Below are 14,240 nucleotides of genomic sequence, written 5' to 3'. Positions count from 1 at the left end.
TGCACTTCCTATGAATTCTTCCTTTTCCAAATTCAAAACACTGTTCAAGCAGTAAAAGTAATCACATATATATGTTTGAATATGGAGTAAGTTTTTGTTGTATACCGAGGGATCAACGAAAGCAGAGAGGGAATACTACACAGCAATATAGATGTCGGGGCGACATGGAATTTCAACCTTTATCTTAAAAAGTAACAGTAATACAGATCATGAACCAAAGGTGGGTATTCCTTGTTATATTTTTTGACCATAAGTTTAGAGACATCTAATGCAACTTGCTCTAAACATTACAGAGATTTACATACCAGCTGTCATACATATATAATATCCAGAAAACAAGTTTTAGCACTGCTACATAGAGTATTAACTAGGATTCTGAGCAGCATGAGAATATCATCTCCCTCCAGAGAGGCCACTTACCATGGACATACTCATCGACGCTTCACTTTGCATAAGTGCTAGCATACTAAAGCTCATCTGTGAAAGTGTTGGCTCCGGGAATGCCATGTCTCCATCAAGATACTGCATCACTTGCCGCATGGTAGGCCTTGCACTAGGGACGGGATGCGAGCACAGCAATCCTATTTTTGATACAAGTATCGCCTCATCAGCGTCATAGTTGCCGTGGAGCCGTGCATCAACTACCTCCATGAGTGCTTCCTTTTGCCAATGCTCGAGCACCCAGTCGACCAATATGCGCCGGTTGTCCTGCATGGCTTGGTCAATAGGTCTCCGCCCGCAGACGACTTCAAGAACGAATGCACCAAAGGCAAACACATCGGTGATAGGAGACGCCTTCCCCGTGCGCGCTAACTCAGGGGCTAGGTACCCCATCGTGCCAATTATGTGCGTTGTCTGTGGATCTGCACCATGATCACACAGTTTTGCGAGACCGAAGTCACCCAGCCTTCCGTTCATCTCACTATCCAGGAGAACATTGCTCGCCTTGATGTCACGGTGTATGACAACCTGCTCGAATTCCTCATGGATGTACAACAAGCTGGATGCGATGCCTTTGATGATTTGGAACCTCTGGGCCCAGTGTAGTGTATTCTTACACTTGGGGTCATACAGGTACTGATCAAGGCTGCCATTTGGCATGAAGTTGTAGACCAGGAGGAGCTCACCATTTCGCCGGCAGTAACCCAGAAGCTGAACAAGGTGGCGGTGGCGGAGACGGCCAACGGTGACCACCTCCGCGATGAACTCCTTTATTCCTTGACTTGAATCATGTGACACTTTCTTCACCGCGATCTCCATCTTAGAGTTGGGAAGCACTCCTTTGTACACACCCCCAAATCCACCGGTGCCAAGCAACATTTTGCTCTTGAAACCTTCCGTTGCACGGTACAGATCCTTGTAGGAGAATCTGTGTGGACCAAACTCAACCTCCCAGTCCTCTCTCACCTCGGCGTACTTTATACGCCTTCGAATAAGCAAGACCATGATTGAAACCACTCGGAGGGCGAACACTATGATGGCTGTTGACAGAGTGATACCCAATACCCAGTGCTGTTTCTTGGAGACCTTCTCTGGCAACTTGGGCAGCTTGCTGATGTCAATGGCTGGAGCAGGTCCATCCATGGCAAAGCTCCAACCCAGCACGTAGTGGCGAGAGCTGATCATCGAGCCCGTGGACGACGAGAACCCAAGAAATGATGGCTCCAGCAGCACTTGTGAGAGGTTGTACATGGAAGATACTAGCGGCCTTGCAGGCTTGGCCATCTCCAGGGGGGCCAAGAACACGTTGATCTGCGTGGATTCCCCGTGGTAGTCCACCCAGACTTGCATGGCCTTGCCGCTGATCAGTAACAGGTCCCGGAAAGCACCGGTCTTGTCGTCGTGATAGCCAGCGGCATGGACAGCAACGGAATGGAGGCCATTGATGTCTATGCCGACATGGTTGTTGTCCGGGTCGCGAAACTCGGTGGTCATTATGGTGTCGAGCTCGACGCCAAAGACATGGTTGGTTGTGTTGCCGTTGTTCCGGTCGTTGAGGAGGCCCAGGTACGGACCCGGGAAAGCCGTCGAGAAGTTCTTGGTCCCGATGAAGAAGACGATACCGTGGCCGCTCAGGTTCAGCTCAGGGTAGTTGGTGCGGATGCCGAAGACGAACCACGTGGAGAAGGACCGCACGGCGCCTCCTGGTGACCTCTTCAGACGCAGCGGCGTTGGGTGAACCGCATGGCCCTTGAGGTGGATCGTGCCATTGGTCAGCTCGAGGAGGCCGTTCGGTGACGCTGGCAGTGCCGTCCAGCGAGAGGGGCGCGCCGGTGAATCCAGAGTAGACGAACTGGTCTTTGTTGTCGCCAGCGCCATGAACGTCGCCACCAAAGCTAAGAAGGAGAAGACCGGCAAGGAGAGAGCATGTGCTCTTGATCATGCCGGCCATGGCACCGGCGAAGCGAGGACTGTTGGTGTGCCGTTGCAGCTGGCGCCCTGCTCAAGGTATGAAGCATTCAGCTCAGAGCAACATCCAAATCACAGTTACTACATACTTGACGGGTGCCACATGCCAAAGGGAGCGAGGTGGCGATCGACAGCAACTGCTGGTGACCTGTACAGATTACCTGGAATGCAGGGAACTGGTACATCAACATGACAACATCTACATTACCAATCGATGTCAATTCATCCTGCTTGAGGTCTTCCCTACAAGAGAGGATCGACAATCAAGAGCCACCACAAGAGATATGCTAAGGAATCTGATTGATTTGCCCAGAAAAAAATCTTGCTAGAAACTCTACATGGAGATAGGATTTAAGATAACGGATTTTCGGTGCTCGATATCAGGCCCGCAAAAGTTTGTAGAAAAATACATCGATTCGAGACCTGAAAAAGCGAAATGAGAAAAAGGGATCAAAATAAAAAAATGCACCAGTTAAGAACTCCCCCCTTTTTTGCCCAGCTAGTAAAACCGCATCAATTTGCACCAAAATGTACAAACCCGCAGACGGCAAAAATGGGTTTCTATATATATTTTTCATGTTTGTTTGAAAATAGGAAATTGAGTGGTGTTAGCAAAACATCACAATGGTGCATGACATGTAAAACACCACACCGGTTGTTAAAGGTGCAGGAATGGCTTACAGGCATGCTATGTGGAAGCTGGCCCTTACTCTATACTACTAGAAGGGTTGTGTGTGCTTTGCTGCGCCGTTAGTATTGTTGGATTTCTTAAAAAAATTACTCACTTTGTTTCAAAAATATAAGTGCAACTTTTTTGAAAGTCAAACCTTTTAAGTTTCATCAAATTTGTAGAGAAATATATCAAAATTCATAATACCAAATCGGTATGATTTCATTCATCATGAGATGAATTTCCATACTTTTTTGTTTAATATTTGTAGATGTCAATATTTTTTCTCTGAACTTGGTCAAAGTGAAAGAAATTTGACTTTCCAAAAAACTAATACCCCTTATATTTTGGAACTGCTAAAATATTTCGTTTGGCTGGTGGGGGAGATTACGTAGTGTGTTTTATTTTTATTTATATAATGCAGTGATTTGATAGGCCTTTGTGGTGTGGTTCTATGTCATCTGCTAACCAACATATATTTACGTGCAAATTTTGTGTGTGTCGTACTTGCATGTACTATGTTGGTTGTACATTATCACATGGTGACATTTCTTTTTTCTAGGGGGTGGGCGGGTGCGCGGGAGTGATACACTTTTATAGGCCGGTTGCTGCTGATTGATTTAAAAAATCATCGGCCTGGTCAAAATCGTAATTCAAGTCCAAAATTGAATACCTTAATTGAAGGAAAGAGCTTCAGAATGAGAACATAGTGAACTAAAATAGTTGAATGGGATAGTTTTGAGATTGACCCGGTCAAAATTGGCTGACCCAATCTCAATTGGAGACCGTAATTAAACATGGCCTCTTTAAAACTAGGGAGCTTAGTGTTACAGAGGATGTGCTTATCGTGTGAAATTACTTGTACTGAAAATAATGTGGTAAAATGAAATTGTAGTGTAAGAAATTCAGCCCAGTTTACATAAAGAAGTAACAAGTTCGGGTAATGCATTCGATGTTTTAAATGCAGTTAGGGCCAGTTCTTTTGCTAGCTGTTTTGGGCTTCCAGAATAAGCTGCCCTCTACCCAGCTTATTCTAGAAGCCCAACCAAAATTTTCTTTTTAGAAGCCTACTAGTCAAGTCTTAACTACTAGGCTTCTAAAAAATATATTTCTTTCGGCTTCTAGAATAAGCTAGGTAGGGGCAGCTTATTGCAGCTTATTCTAGAAGCCACCAAAAGAACTGGCCCTTAGTCAAAATGATCTTACATGCCTATAAATTTTTAACGGAAATGTAGGCAGCAACTTTTCACTTGCTTCTTCTGTACTGGAGAGAACATGTCTTTTTTGTGGAAATGGAGGCATGCCCCCGGCCTCTGCATCATGATGATGTAGCTAGACGGACTAGACTTTTCTCAATCTATTGTCCCTAGTTTATATTTGTCGTCGTTACATCTCCAATGCACCACAAATGTCATATTTTTAATTTCACTTTTCCTTAATTATCATTCTCTATGGCCTCACACTAAGACCATCTATTTGTGCTAATTTTTTTGTAGTTATGATACTACAGTTGAATACACCGAGGGCTAGAAGCCCAACAGTTAGCTACATTTTTAGTACTCCCTCCGTAAACTAATATATCATCTAAACGCTCTTATATTAGTTTACAGAGGGAGTACAACATAAAAATAATAGCCATTAAATATAGCTTACCACTTAAAATATCACTCCAAATCGACATTAAGAAAGGTAGAGGTGAATAATACAGTGTCAACTTGAAGTGTTCTGTCAATAGGAATCGAACCAATTGTCTCTGCCAGTGGTACTTCCGTGAGATCATTAGTTGATCACTTTTCATTGATCAACACCTAATTAGTGATTTATTTTTCAGATATCACTTGCTTTGTCCAATGTTGATGGTCATCATGTGATTGTGCTTTAATTTAACAACTATTTCTTATGTTATGCATGATCCGATTGTGATGAGCGTTACTTCGAAGTAAATCCATTTTAGCTTTGTGTTAATAATTTATAACTACAAACATTTTACTACGTGTGTTGTTGGGATATCTATTTTCAAATATGGACATGACAGGGCTGGTGGAGATTCCACTTATACTTGGAGCAACATGCAGAATGCCCCTCTTCCAGATAAGTTTGATGGATCTTCCCATCTAAGGCTTGGACTTTATCATATCCTAATACTCTAGATCTACCTCTTTCCAGACCAACTTCTGACCACACTCCTTGAGTGGTCCAAACTGGCACAACAATTCCAAAATCCAAAATTTTTAGGTTTGATTTTTGATTTGTAAGAAAAGGAGGGTTACCCGATCTATCTGGGTTAAAAAATTATTGGCTGTAGGCTGAAGTACCCTTATTGATTTCAAACAAGTTGTTTCTGACATATGGAGTCAGTAGGTTCCTGAGCTGACAGTGTTAGCTAATCCAAGAGGCTTAAGTAAGGCCTTAAATCTTGTTCTAGAAGCATTTCTAACCTCTCAGCTGCAATCCAAGCAACCAATAATGCCATTTTCTTAAATGACACCATCGGAGGATTCAGGAATCTTAACACAAAATAAGGAATGGGAGATTAATCCTTAAAGCACATCTTCTTTAGTCACCAAAGAACTTACTGGAACAAAGGGCCCGAGGGATGCGGAGAGACGAGAGAGAGCGTGCATGCAGCAGTGGTTCGCTAATTTCAGGTGGAATAATTGTTGCATGCAGGAGGCCAACAATTGCCGCATATATTACGGGAGTTAATTGAGCGCATTGGTTGGCTAATTGTGCGCTTCAATTTCTGCATGATGGACCACTTGCCTTCTCGACTGGAGGGAGTAATAGTCTAGCTGTTTCCTATATTCAGGGATCAGAACTGATTGCTGTTGTGATTTGCTAATAATCACAACGGATTGTATTCCATTTCCTCTTGTATAGGCCGCATGCGCATATAAATATGATGGTAGGCGTACATCGTCTGGAGCGGAAAACCAGTCTTCAACCATGGTGAAATCCAAAGATGATCGGTACTCTTCCGGTGATCGGAGCGGCCGCGGCGGCATCACGGCGTCGGCCATCGTCGCCCCAGCCGTCTCCGGGTCGCACGTTCTCAAGATCGAAGGCTACTCCCGAACCAAAGGGCTCGGCAACGGCAATTGCATCGTATCCAGGACATTCGCAGTCGGTGGTCATAGGTGGTATATCCAATACTTCCCTGATGGCAGCGGCACTGACGCTGCCGATTGGATATCCATCTTCATCTGCCTCCATGACGATGATACCAGTGAAGTCAAAGCATCATACAAGATTAATCTGCTCGATCAAGGCGGGAATCCGGTCCCGTCGTACTGCTTTGCCAGGTCGACTAAAACCTTCTCCAGAAGAATGCCATGGGGTTGCAGAGCATTCATCAAGAGAAGGGACTTAGAGGAATCAGCTTACCTCAGGAATGATGTTTTCAGCGTCAGGTGTGATCTCACTGTGAACACGGGCATCTTCACCAAGCACCTTGTCCCGGTTACCACCCTTCTTAGGGTCAAAAAAGAAAGATTGTAGCAAGTACTGGCAACTACTCCCTCCGTCCCATAATATATATGAGCGTTTTTTACACTAGTGTAGTGTCAAAAACGCTCTTATATTATGGGATGGAGGGAGTACTAGTCTATAATGTTGATTTTACCATGCAAGCCAAGTTATATGCAAACCAGTCCGTAGGATTGGTATGAATATGATGTCCAATTTTTACTCGCAGATTAGAAATCTTCGTGTCTTCTTTGGTTTATTAGTCCATGTCGAATTTTGAGTCTTCAGAGTTTCATCAAAAAGTGTTGTCACTGGATTTGTATGTGAAAGAAGTTTCAAAGAATATGTTTTTGTGGCGTGTGATTCATGATTGATTACTCAAATTTTGAGTCAAAGTTTGACTAACAACTCCGGGGGACACAGACGAAGAGTAAATATTTGCAATGAGCGATAGAACAACGAGTTGTGATGGAAGCGTTCGTGGAAATTGAAGAGGCGCCGCATCACTGCGGCGCGTTGGCTTCTCGCTTTGCCGTCTTAGATTCACTGGCCTGTCCACTCGCGAGGTTATTAAGAACCGGCGGTTGGTATTCTACGCAAATAGTGGATGCCATGGATCCGTCTACTCGGCGCACCGCGCATGCACGGGGATGAATAAAACCAAATAAGGCCACCATAAGTACCACGATTGTTCAGCTCCGTCCCATTCTGGCCATAGCCAAACTCCATTCTTCTTCCACTTTTTCACCTCTGCTCTCCTATCCATGGGCGACAGCGGTTGTGGCACGCAGTGGCAGTCCTCGTCGGCCATCGTGGCGCGAGCTGCGCAAGTGTATGGCTCGCACATTTTGAAGATTGATGGGTACTCCCGAACCAAGGGGCTGGGCACCGGCAAATGCATCACGTCTGAGATCTTCCAGATCGGGGGCCATCGCTGGTGTATGAAGTACTACCCGGATGGCTACACAGGCTACAATAACTCAATATCCATCAGTCTATGTCTTGATCAGGCTGAGGTCAATGAAGTTCGAGCACGATACAAGATTAGTTTGCTTGATCAGGATGGGGAAACAGTGCCTTCGCCTACCTACAACCAAGCATGTTACACTTTCTCCAAAGAACATGGCCCACAGGTTTGCTATAATCTCATCAGTAGGAAGGACTTAGAGGAGTCGGTCTACCTCAAAGATGATATTTTCAGCGTCAGGTGTGATATCACTATTCCAAAGGAGATCTTCACATAGCCGATCCAGCTATTTGTCACGGTGCCACCGTCCGACGTGCATCACCATCTTGGCCGGTTTCTCTTGGCAGGCGATGGGGCCGATATCACCTTCAAGGTTGATGGGGAGACTTTCGCTACACACAGGTGCGTGCTCGCTGCCCGGTCCTCTGTCTTCAGGGTGGAGCCCTTTGGTCCTATGGGGGAGAAGACCACAACTTGTGTACATATAAAGGACATGGAAGCTAAGGTCTTCAAGGCCATGCTCCACTTCATCTACTCGGACTCGCTGCCGCATACCGACGACGCCGACGCGATTGGGACGGCTCAACATCTACTTGTAGCGGCGGACAGGTATAACCTCGAGAGGCTGAAGCTGATATGCGTGCAGAAGATGTGCAGCAACATGGACACAAGCATGACGGTGACAACCTTAGCATTGGATGAGCAACATGGATGCCGCGGGCTGAAGGAAGTATGCGACGACCAATACCGTTGCCAGAATGAGCTGCGGACGCGTCGCTATCGCCGCTCCCCTACTGAAGCCGGCTTCACCTTGTTGATGACAACCATGAAGTCTTCGTGCACTTGCCCCTAAGGACCAGCGCCCTGCAGTTGTAGTCGTCGTCGTTGAACCCTTGAATAGATCTGAAGCACATGACACCAAATCTCGTCACACGACGAGAAACCCTAACCTCTCTGTCCCAAGGAGAGGACAGGAATCTACGCCGGAGCTCTGTCGACTATGTCCAGATGGATGAACCTGAGGAGGATCCGAGGCCAAAAAAACTCGAGGAAGAAGCGTCGTCATTCTTCTGAGCAGCGCACCTACGAGGACTAAAAAAACCTAACCTAAACTACTAACTGGAGTGCAGGCACCGGGATTCTCCTCCTCGCCACCGGCTGCCGGAGCGGCATGCAGAGGGGAGGCGAATACACGGGCTCGATGGCAAAGCCTGGAGGAAAGAGTTGGCCTAGTCGCCAAGGGATAGACAATTAAGTTAGAACTAGAAAACATGCAAATAGGAGAAGATATCTCATACAAAGAAGATACATGTCTTTTCTTTCTTTGTAAGAGATGAGATCATCTCTGACGTAAGAGAAGGAAAAACTCATTTTTACGTCCTGTCTCTTACACCTCATCAGTTATCCTACATGGCATCATTAAGATAACATCATTGTACACATCCTTAATCGTGAGAAATTACTAGTCTTATAATATCCCAACCGAAGCCGCAAGCAGAGGAAATGAAATGTCCATGGAAATAGAAGAGGCAACGTGATAGTAATGAAACGTGCATACAAATCATGCACATTTATGAACTTCGGTTAAAGGCTAGTCATGGTGAGGATAGCGAGGAGTAACTTTGTCATGTATATGACACTAGTCTACTCTTTCCGTCCGTGAATAAGTGTACTTTGAACTTTTGTCCTAAGTGAAAGTTTTAAAATTTTGATCAACTATAACAAAAGAGTAGTAATATAGGAGTATAGGACATCAACTTCATATATTATGAAAGTATATTATTAAATTATACTAATTTAATGACATAATGTTGTTACTTTAACTTTCCTATAAAGTTGTCAAAATTTTAAAACTTTGAATTAATACAAAAGCTAGAAGTACACTTATTCGCGGACGGAGGGAGTATGTTACTAGTGTGATGCGTATATCACTAGTCTATATAATGCAAAGTGTCATAGAAACAGTATTATATATGGTTGCATTTATTGACATATAGACTCAACCTCAACAGGTTTGCTATAATCTCATCAGTAGGAAGGACTTTGGAGGAACCGGTTCACCTCAAAGATGATGTATTCAGCGTCAGGTACGATATCACCGTACCCAAGGAGATCTTCACAGAGCCCATCCAGCTATTTGTCACGGTGCCTCCGTCCGACGTGCATCATCATCTTGGCCGGTTTCTCTTGGCAGGCGATGGGGCCGATATCACCTTCAAGGTTGATGGGGAGACTTTCGCTGCACACAGGCGCGTGCTAGCTGCCCGGTCCTGTGTCTTCACGGCGGAGCTCTTTGGTCCTATGAGGGAGAAGACCACAACTTGTGTACATATAAAGGACATGGAAGCTAAGGTCTTCAAGGCCATGCTCCACTTCATCTACTCAGACTCGCTGCCGCATATCGACGACGCCAACTCGATTGGGATGGCTCAACATCTGCTTGTAGCCGCGGACAGGTATAACCTTGAGAGGCTGAAGCTGATATGCGTTCAGAAGCTGTGCAACAACATGGACACAAGCATGGCGGCGACAACCTTAGCATTGGCTAAGCAGCATGGATGCCGCGGGCTGAAGGAAGTAACTGGAGTGCAGGCACCGGGATTCTCCTCCTCGCCACCGGCTGCCGGAGCGGCATGCAAAGGGGAGGCGAATACACGGGCTCGCCGACAAAGCCTGGAGGGAAGAGTTGCCCTAGTCGCCAAGGGATAGACAATTAAAGTTAGAACTAGAAAACATGCAAATATATCTCATACAAAGAAGATACATGTCTTTTCTTTCTTTGTAAGAGATGAAAGAGAAGGCAAAACTCATTTTTACGTCTTGTCTCTTACACCTGACCAGTTATCCTACATGGCATCATTAAGATAACATCATTGTACACATCCTTAATCATGAGAAATTGCTAGTCTTATAATATCCCAGCCGAAGCCGCGAGCAGAGGAAATGAAATGTCCATGGAAATAGAAGAGGCAACGTGATAGTAATGAAACGTGCATACAAATCATGCACATTTATGAACTACGGTTAAAGGCTAGTCATGGTGAGGATAGTGAGGAGTAACTTAGACTAGTGTTTGACTAATGTCATGTACTCCCTCTGTGCGTGAAAGAGTGTACTTTCAACTTTGTTGGAAAGTCAAACATTTTTTATGTTTGACCATATTTATACAATAATAGACCAACATTTATGCCATCAAATTAGTAGCATTAGATTCATGATAAAATATATTTTCGTCGTCTACCTATTTGGTTTCACAAGTATTGACATATTTTTGCACAAATTCGGTCAAACTTTAAGATAATTTGACCCTCCAACAAAGTTGGAAGTACACTCTTTCAAGGACTGAGGGAGTATATGACACTAGTCTACTCTTTCCGTCCATGAATAAGTGTACTTTTAACTTTTGTCCTAAGTGAAAGTTCTAAATTTTGATGAACTATAACAAAAGAGTAGTAATATAGTAGTATAGGACATCAACTTGGTATATTATGAAAGTACATTTCAAAACGGATCTAATTATACTTTTTTTTTGAAAGAAATTTTCAATTTATTCATCAATCATGGTAGTACAAAGAACACAAGAGGTAATAAAAATTACAACTAGGTCTATGGACCACCTAGCGACGACTACAAACACTGGAGCGAGCCAAAGGCACGGCGCTGTCATCGCCCCTCCATCACCGGAGCCAGGCAAACCTTGTTGTAGTAGACAATCGGGAAGTCGTCGTGCTAAGGCCCCAAAGGACCAACACACCAGAGCAGCAACCATCGCCGATGAAGAGAGTTGTAGATTGGAAAGATCAAACCTGGAACCAAACAAACGAAGACGAACAAAAACTAATTTAATGTCATAATGTTGTTACTTTAATTTCCAATAAAGTTGGTCAAAATATTAAAACTTTAAATTAATACAAAAGCTAGAAGTACACTTATTCACGGACGGAAGGAGTATGTTACTAGTGTGATGCGTATGTCACTAGTCTATATAATGCAAAGTGTCATAGAAACAGTATTATATATGGTTGCATTTATTGACATATAGACTCAACCTTTCTTAATAAGCATTATGTCATGATAACATAATATGTTACTTCAAACACTTCTTTCCTTATTAACCAGCTGCCACATAAACAAACTTGTCTTAGAATGTTTTTTTTAACACAGTACAGACGCAAACGCTTATACATACGCGCATACACTCACCCCTATGAACGCACACAAGCATACCCTACCCCTATAAGCACCTTCGAAAGACTGAGCCGGCATATCATCTTGAAATTTATGAAGTCACCGTAGCCACCTCATCATCGATGGGAACGTCCCCTCCCCCTGAGTGCGCATCACCGGAAATCCTGAAATAAATCCAGAACTCCCTCTAACCATCACAGGACTTGAACCCTGATAGACTAGGATAATACGGTCCCACTAACCATCCAACCACAGGTTGGTTACTCCCTCAGTCTCATAATGTAAACATCAATCCAAATGATGCCGCAGAAGTTTGAACGCGCCGGTGCACGATGTTCTCGTATATATGCCCAAGCTGAACCAAAAAAACGAGTGGAGAATTGCCGCCCAGGGCGCATATCCGGCAATACGGTGCACAGTTGGTAGTTGCATATATTCAGGGATCACCATCGACTGTTGTTGTGATTCGCTAATAATCACAACAGATTGTATTCTTTTTGTATAGGTCATGCGCATGTATAAATACTCCCTCCGTTCTAAAATAGATGACTCAATTTTATAGTAAAGTGCCGTGCTTTGGACCGGCCGCGACCGGTCCGGACCGGACCGGACCGAAGTGCCCAGCGGGCCTGTTTCCCTGGACCGGACCGGCGAGGAGAAAGCTCGGTCAGGACCGAGGGACCGAGCGATGGAGGGGGAACGTGAGCTGCGTGTGTGCCTTGCGCCGGTCTGCGTTCGTCTGTGTCGTGCCCTGTCCTAAAGATCAACTACTCCGGCTGCTTGCTGCAGACGAAGAGGCAGTTCATCTATGGTAGCATCTCTGCCAACATCAAGCTCGTCCTGGAGAACTCCGCCGCCCGTCGGCACCGTTACCGTCAGCACATCGGCGCTTCCAGTTTCAGATTGCTAATCAGCTTGTACTGCAGGACGGCGTCAAGTAGGTGCTTTCAAGAGGTATGTACATCGGCGCTTCCAGTTTCAGATTGCTAATCAGCTTGTACTGCATGCAATTCTAACTATATGTGCATCAATTAATTGCCAAATTCAGACATTGGGACAATCATGACGAGATCAACTTCCAGTTCATGGGGAACAAGACGGGGCACACCAACGTGTGTGTGTTCTCCAACGTGTTTGTCTGCACCAGAGGTGCCCTTGGAACGAACCCACGCGAACGAGAGATTGCTGAAGAAAAAAAGGAAGATACAGGTGTTTTGCGCTGCACAAACTTCAGACCTTTTCTGTTCTATTAGTCAGACTAACAGAACGGGAAACAAGGCTTCGTGGCCCCTGACTTTTGCGTCGTCGTGATCCACAACACTGGTGCCGTTCCACGAGCAGACCGACGAGGCGCGAGTCTGGCTCCAGGCAGTTAGACCCGCGAGCTAAACTAGCTAACAGAAGGAAAGTGTTCGAGCCTAGCCTGACGAAAAACCAAAGTGCTAACTGAACTAACTGAAAACGTGACAGGAGCTTCGGATTTACTCCCTCCGTCCGGAAATACTTGTCGGAGGAATGGATGTATCTAGACATATTTTAGTTGTAGGTACATCCATTTTTAAATGCATAAAAATGGATGTACCTACAACTAAAATATGTCTAGATACATCCATTCCTCCGACAAGTATTTCCGGACGGAGGGAGTATTCAAGAGTGTTCGCCGACACGACGGGCAAAGAATGAGATACAGTTCATGCCCTGCGTGCCTGCGTGCACAGGTTGGACTGCTTCATCACGTCAGTAAGGCCGGGACTTGATGACTGCGACAAAATTGATGGCGGCAGACGGCGGCCTTGGTCGGGGAAGAGAGGATGCGTGCGTCGTGTAGGCGGCGTTCTGGACCAATTCATCGCACAGGCAGGAAGATGGGGATGCGGCGGTGCTCGGAGACGCGGTGGTTCGCTCGGGGGTTGCCGGCCGTGACGATGAGGAACGACAACCGTGGTGACTGCGTTTTGTCGGTCCTCCTCGGGGGCTCGGTCAAAATCCGGACCGGACCGAGAGTTTGTCGGGCCTAAGCATAATGCGTGCAGAAGCTGGTATGCGTGCAGAAGCTGTGCAACAACATGGGCACAAGCATGGCGGCGACAACCTTAGCATTGGCTGAGCATCATGGATGCCGCGGGCTGAAGGAAGTATGCTTCAAGTTCCTTGGATCCGCAGGCAATATTCTGAAGGCGGTCATGGTGAGCGATGGATTTGAGCATCTGAGGAGCAGCTGTCCCTCTGTTCTCAAGGAGCTTCTGGCCAAACTTGCTCCCTGATCATAGGTCGAAAGCAACGAAACTATGAGATTATCAAGATTATCATGCCGCTTCTTTTTTCAGTAGAGACACTAGCATTGAAGTACTCAAATTTGTATCAATCATTCATGTACTCTCCAGTGACTTGTCTTCCCTCGGCAGCTTATCAACCCAAATAATGTAGCAGAAGGCATGAAGTCATGAACTTATATAAATGATTTTACCAAGGAAGGGAAAATTGTATAACATAATTCCAAATTCACTTTAATGCAGTAAAATTGTCTTCAGGGTCTGATGG

At 45.2% G+C, this 14,240-nt stretch overlaps 2 protein-coding genes and 1 pseudogene across 2 annotated transcripts; 2 read left to right on the top strand and 1 right to left on the bottom strand.

The window, feature by feature from the left end:
• Window positions 1-227: 227 nt before the first annotated feature.
• On the bottom strand, window positions 228-2,399 carry LOC123125983 (L-type lectin-domain containing receptor kinase SIT2-like; annotated as a pseudogene).
• A 3,431-nt stretch (window positions 2,400-5,830) lies between these two features.
• Window positions 5,831-8,364, top strand: LOC123125982 (BTB/POZ and MATH domain-containing protein 2-like). Its single transcript, XM_044546411.1, has 3 exons — window positions 5,831-6,489; window positions 7,320-7,751; window positions 7,914-8,364. Exons 1-3 carry the CDS (start codon window positions 6,026-6,028, stop codon window positions 8,362-8,364), a joined length of 1,347 nt encoding a protein of 448 aa, XP_044402346.1. The 5' UTR covers window positions 5,831-6,025.
• Window positions 8,365-8,844: 480 nt separating this feature from the next.
• On the top strand, window positions 8,845-13,963 carry LOC123121107 (BTB/POZ and MATH domain-containing protein 1-like). The gene is made up of 3 exons (XM_044541036.1): window positions 8,845-8,861; window positions 9,524-10,088; window positions 13,832-13,963. Exons 1-3 carry the CDS (start codon window positions 8,845-8,847, stop codon window positions 13,961-13,963), a joined length of 714 nt encoding a protein of 237 aa, XP_044396971.1.
• Window positions 13,964-14,240: the final 277 nt, after the last annotated feature.

The sequence above is a fragment of the Triticum aestivum genome, chromosome 5D (assembly GCF_018294505.1).
Source record: "Triticum aestivum cultivar Chinese Spring chromosome 5D, IWGSC CS RefSeq v2.1, whole genome shotgun sequence".
NCBI lineage: Eukaryota > Viridiplantae > Streptophyta > Magnoliopsida > Poales > Poaceae > Triticum > Triticum aestivum.
The sequence above is the reverse complement of the archived record's forward strand: the minus strand, read 5'-3'. Positions and strand labels throughout refer to the sequence as shown.